Source organism: Bison bison, unplaced genomic scaffold, assembly GCF_000754665.1.
Source record: "Bison bison bison isolate TAMUID 2011002044 unplaced genomic scaffold, Bison_UMD1.0 scf7180017854941, whole genome shotgun sequence".
Classification (NCBI taxonomy): Eukaryota; Metazoa; Chordata; class Mammalia; order Artiodactyla; family Bovidae; genus Bison; species Bison bison.
Window position 1 is genome coordinate 9,781 of NW_011485514.1, and position 5,782 is coordinate 15,562.

Sequence of the window (5,782 nt, forward strand, 5' to 3'; positions counted from 1 at the left end):
TAATGCCTCTGTACTTCTGCCCTCCTGGTTGCAGAGTTTCTTGGTTGTCTCAGGTCACAGCTTAAGCTTGTTTTGTGTTCCATTTCTGTGTTGTCACTTTTGGCTTGAAGACTTCCATAGTTCCATGTCTCTCCTATGGCAATATCCATAGAAGAAGGGGAGCTAGAAGATACTTCTTAAGACAGTTGATTTGAGAAGATGGGAAAATAACTTTTGGAAGACTGGATACTCTAAGATTTGGAGTTTATGCCCTACATCCTCTATTAATTATTTTACAACTTTACTCTCTCCAATGAGGAACCTTCCCTTGATCTGTATCATTTTATAGCTTAGGTTCTCTCAACTCCAATCAGAGCTCTAAAGACCACAAATACCAGATGTCTAAGATATAATATTTTGGGATCTAGAGAAAACAAAGTCAGTTGCAGCAGTAAATCCTAAGGACACTGGGATTCCTTTCCCTCTCCATCCATATCCCCTGACCTCACTCCCTAGATTCAGAATATTATAGCTACAAGTGCATTAGACATCATCCAATATTTTCATTGAACTTATGGGGAAACTAAGGTATTAGTAAAAAAATCTGATTAAAGTCACTGTATTTATTCTTCTATGACTTCTATGTATTTAGCCTTCTAGGACTACTGAAAAAGTACCCCATACTTAGCACTTTAAAATAACACAAATGTATTATCCTATACTTCTGGACATCAGAAGTCTGACATACTGGGCTAAAATCAAGGTATAATTGGGCTGTGTTATTTTTGGATACTGGGGATAATCAGTTTCTTTGTCCTCCTTTCAGTTCCTAGAGGTTACCTTCTTTCTTTGGCTTCTGATTACCTTCCACCAGTTTCAAAACTAGCAATGTAGTATCTTCAAATATCTCACTATCATCCCCTCTTCTGTTTCCTTCTTCCACTTTGGGGAGACCCTTGAGATTCCATTGAGCCCACCCAGATATTTCAAGATAATCTCCCCACTTCAAAGTCAATGAATTAACAATCTTAAATATATCTGCAATCTTAATTCTTCCCTACAATGTAAACTAACATACTGGGGATATGAATATGAGCATCTTTGGAGGACCCTTATTCTGCCTACTACAGTCATACAGCAAATAAATAACAGACCCAGGACCAGAAGCCTAGTCCAGGGGTTTCCTTCATGATTTAGATAGGTAACCCAGGAGACAGTGGAAATATGTTTTGAGGATTAAGAAACCTGAATACTTGGACAGAGAAGTAATTGATCATAATCTCAATACGGTAGTATTTTTGTGAAGCTGGGAAGCACTTTCTCCTAAGAAAATGTGAGAAACCTCTTGTCTTGGCCCCATGGAAAGCATGGAGTACTGGTTCAAATGTCCAGGCCAATCAGCCATCAATGAGTGGACCTGAAATAACTTGCATGTACATGGAGTCTCTAGCTTCTTTCAAGTCTGTTTCATGGATCCAGGGTTTTGTTTGTCTCTCTGGCTAGCTAAATAAGTTAGGAGAAGATGGAAAAGAAAGAACTGTGAGCTAGTCTAGACTGATCCTTGGAGTCTCTGTTTCTAGACTGTTTTCAACCAGATACCACTTGGTCTTGTTTTGCCCCCTAGGAAAAGGCCTGTCTATCTTTGCCATAATTCTCATCATCTCCTTGTGCTGTATAGTGTTCATCACCATGACTTATATCATGGTCTGCAGGAAGACATCCCAACAGGGTGAGTGATGAATATGAATGGGTGGCTTTTGCTTATTCTTTCATTCAGCAGTACAGATCAGATCAGATCAGTCACTCAGTTGTGTCCGACTCTTTGCGACCCCATGAATCGCAGCACACCAGGCCTCCCTGTCCATCACCAACTCCCGGAGTTCACTCAGACTCACGTCCATCGAGTCAGTGATGCCATCCAGCCATCTCATCCTCTGTCGTCCCCTTCTCCTCTTGCCCCCAATCCCTCCCAGCATCAGAGTCTTTTCCAATGAGTCAACTTTTCGCATGAGGTGGCCAAAGTACTGGAGTTTCAGCTTTAGCATCATTCCTTCCAAAGAAACCCCAGCATAAACTCTGCATCAAGCACTATGTTAGGCACTTCAAAGGGTCCCCAGCCTATCCTGAAAGTGAGGATAGGAAATCCATGGAGACAGACATGCAATAAGAGTACAACATATGAAAGTTAATTCACAAATCTTTTTACTCAACCTGGCACAGCATCTACATAGTGGATTTTTAATGAGGATGCAAGAGAAGGAGAAGTAACAATTATTGCTTCAAGTTATTTACAGTTTAATTAATGGAATCAAGGTAGAGTCATGGAGTTTATCAATAACAATACATAGCTATAAAGGTTGTGAACTCAAAGCTTGGAGAAGATAATCAATGCTAAAAAAGATCCAAAGGATAGGAGAATCAGTTAGGGGTAGAATAATTATCAAGGGCTTTCAGGAGGAGGCAGGACTTAGACCATACCTTGGAGGATGAAAGCCATTGATAGGGGACAATATTCTACAAATACAAGAAATTACATGAATAAAGGGGTGAAATTGTAAAAGATAAATATGAGTGGAGTCATCAATAGAGAAAATTCATGTAGCCAAGCAATAGAGAAATACAAAGGAAAAGATAAGTTCATTCCTGATTCTAGAAAGTCTTGAATGACAGGTTAAGGAATTTGGAATTTCTTCTCTAAGCCTTGCATTAAAAATCACTTAAAAAATTTAAGCCAGGCAGTGACATGATTACACTGTAGTTGTCAGGGTCATTTAACATCTGTTTGCCAACAGAAGAAAAAGAGACTCTTAATGTTTACTTCTAAGTAAAGCCTAACTACATCTCAATTCCTTTTGCACTAGTCATTTTAACTAGCATTTATGTGTCTCTTCCTTTGAAGTAGCTCCTACTCCCTAATAGTCTGATTTCTACCATAGGTCTCTCCAACCCAAAAAGAGGAGGAAGCCTTGGGTTTCTCCTTGTCCTGGGTTTGAAGTAAAAACTCTTGTCTTGGCCAATTACCATGGCTATGATCCGTGAAGCTAAACTTGGAAGTGGAGATATCTTAATTTGCCACAAATCCTAGGTGTACTAAAAGGAAAACATTCATTATAGTCTCAATAAGACTAAGTATAAACTGTAACAATACTAGATTATTTCCCTTTCAAAAACAGTCCAGGGCTCCCCATGACTCAGAGGACAGAGGTCAAAATGTAGCATTCCATTGAAGGCCCTCTGTAATGTGGCTCTGGCCTATCTTGTCAACCCCCACCATTCTCTTAGACCTAATTTCATTCCCAGTCACTGAAGTCAAACAGGCAAATAGGTGACACACCTCATGTCTTTATACTTTTTCCTCCCTAGATTGCCTTTCCAGAATTCCTGCATTCTATCTCTGTATAAGGGAGACAGCCTCAGGGCATCATCTCAATTTAACATGTAGCTTCTGAGTACCTACTATGTACCATGCACTAGGCATATAAAAATGAAAAAGATCCTACAGTATGAAAGCTGCAGAGCCAATCAGGGAGGTAAGACATGGAAATTTAAGGCTTTATCACCAAACAAAAGACCTGCAGCATTGTTTTTGCTTTGTTGTGGTTTAATGCTTACATTTCCAGTTGCATCTCTGAAAGATTACAAGCACCTAGAGGGCAGTACATCCATCTTTGTACCAGGCTATAGAGCTTCCCTGGTGGCTCAGAGGTTAAAGTGTCTTCCTGCAATGCGGGAGAACTGGGTTCGATCCCTGGGTTGGGAAGATGCCCTGGAGAAGGAAATGGCAACCCACTCCAGGATTCTTGCCTGGAGAATCTCATGAGCAGAGAAGCCTGGTAGGCTACAGTCCATGGGGTTGCAAAGAGTCGAACACAACTGAGCGACTTCACTTACTCACTTAGAGAGCTTTTAAGCCTACATGGAATGTAGATACTTCTTCTCCACAGACACTAGGGGGCAATGGTGATTTATTCCAAGATCCTTCCTGGTTGCAGGATGGGGATAAATGCACTTGAGAATGACTCAAGCTATAGTCTCGGGCATCAGACTGATAATTCAGGCCCTTTTGTCTGGGGTCTGAATGGCTGCCAAGTTTTTCATAAAGACTCCCTGAAGGATATTTGGCAAGACTCCTGGGTGGAGAGTGGATCCAGTTCCAGTGTCCATCCCCCATCACACCAAGCTCTAGCCCAATGTCCAGAGTCAGACTGTGCCAAAGATGACAGTGATCAAGTGTGCTTCCTCTTCCTTTCCCAGATAAATCTGCATCTGTTGAAAAACAGGTAAATCTGTATTTCAACCCACCTTCCTAACAGCTTCTATTTGTTGGAAGGCTGAGACATATTGTGATTCCCCCTTTCTGTCTCTTCTTCCCTTTTCTTTTCACAAGGACTTGCATTTGGCCCTTACCCATTCCCTATGGAGACTTCTGACTTGATTCTTCTTTTTTTTTTTCTTAGATCATGTCTATGAAGTGGCCAGGTAAGATAGCTTCTCATCTTCTATCTTCTGACCTGTTCCTTGTCCTCAAGTTTGTTGATTATTGGCATAGAGGCAAGGGGGTTTGGTACAGACCCAATATTAAGCCCAGAGGCCTTCAAGGTCAGGGCACAACTTTCTTCCCTCTCAGAAGCACCTCCTGTGGTACTGTCCTGACCCAGTGAACACACAAAATAACCCAAGTCCATTAGACCTCTGTTCCAAGAATCCTTGGGTGGCAGGTGCCTGATGGTCAGTTGTCAATAATTGGGGCAGAAAAGTGGGAAACCAAGGTACCAGATTCAAGTTTCTTCTCATGGGTGGTGGGCTCTTGGACCACAGGTTTCATGCCAGGGAGGCCAGTGACTCTGGTGAAACAATGAGGGTGGCCCTCTTCACAAGTGGCTGCTCCGATGAAGAGCCAGCTTCCCAGACTCTGGGCAATGACTACTCTGACGAGCCTTGCCTGGGCCAGGAGTACCAGATCATCACCCAGATCAACAGTGACTATGCTCATCTGCTGCATACAGATTCCCTGGATTATGAGCTTCTAGCCACCAAGGTCAAGAATGTCTGCTAAAAATGTCCTACTGAGGTGATGTCTATTGACATAATTGCCTATTCAGCCCAGGAATTCTACATGGCCCCTTTCCCTGCTGTTTCTTCCTGGTTAGTCCAACATGTCTTCCTTGCCAACAATGGGGTTCCTAAGAGTGATTGGTTTTGCCTAAGAAGTTGCCATATGTACCTCAAGCAAGCCTGCTGCTGGGCCATGCCCTAGACCCTTCTAGTTGTCCTGCCTACAGCTTCCATTGCTTTTCTCCAAACATCAGAAAAAAGTGCCCGTAGCACTAGGACTTGGTCACCATGCCTCCAGATGCCACTCAACTTTGTCCTCTTACCACTGAACGACCAGAGAGAGGCTCAGCTCTGCCAGCTCAGAGGATGAGTTAGGTTCAGGTCACTTCCCTTTCCCTAGTGCCAGATAACTTTGAATCAAGATTATCATGAAACAGACCAGGGTTCACATCTGCTCCTGTACTATGAGCCTAGTGCTCTAGTATTCTTTTGATGCTCAATAAATATCTAAGCATAATAACAACATTGGTCATATTGGTCCTCTCTCAAGTACCTACCAAGAGTGATTAAAGTAAGACTAGTTGAGATGATTGAGGCCCTGGGAGTATGGATAGAACCTTTTCTTTTTTGTTTTTTCTTCCCTTGCACCCATGCTATCCTTACTTCATTTCAGCAGTGAGCTCACTGAAACACAATAAACCTTTGGTAAAAGAGTACTCAACTGCCTTCTATTCTCTTAATCATCCTT

At 42.1% G+C, this 5,782-nt stretch overlaps 1 protein-coding gene across 1 annotated transcript in view; it reads left to right on the top strand.

Annotated features, from left to right (window-relative positions):
* The window catches only part of LOC105001443 (V-set and immunoglobulin domain-containing protein 4-like), a 6,642-nt gene extending 897 nt beyond the window's left edge, over positions 1 to 5,745 (top strand). The window contains exons 2-4 of the mRNA XM_010857709.1: positions 1,604 to 1,708; positions 4,437 to 4,458; positions 4,798 to 5,745. Coding sequence (XP_010856011.1) covers positions 1,604 to 1,708; positions 4,437 to 4,458; positions 4,798 to 5,035 — 365 coding nt within the window. The 3' untranslated portion in view covers positions 5,036 to 5,745. The remainder of the gene's footprint in view (positions 1 to 1,603; positions 1,709 to 4,436; positions 4,459 to 4,797) is intronic.
* The last annotated feature ends 37 nt before the right edge of the window (positions 5,746 to 5,782 follow it).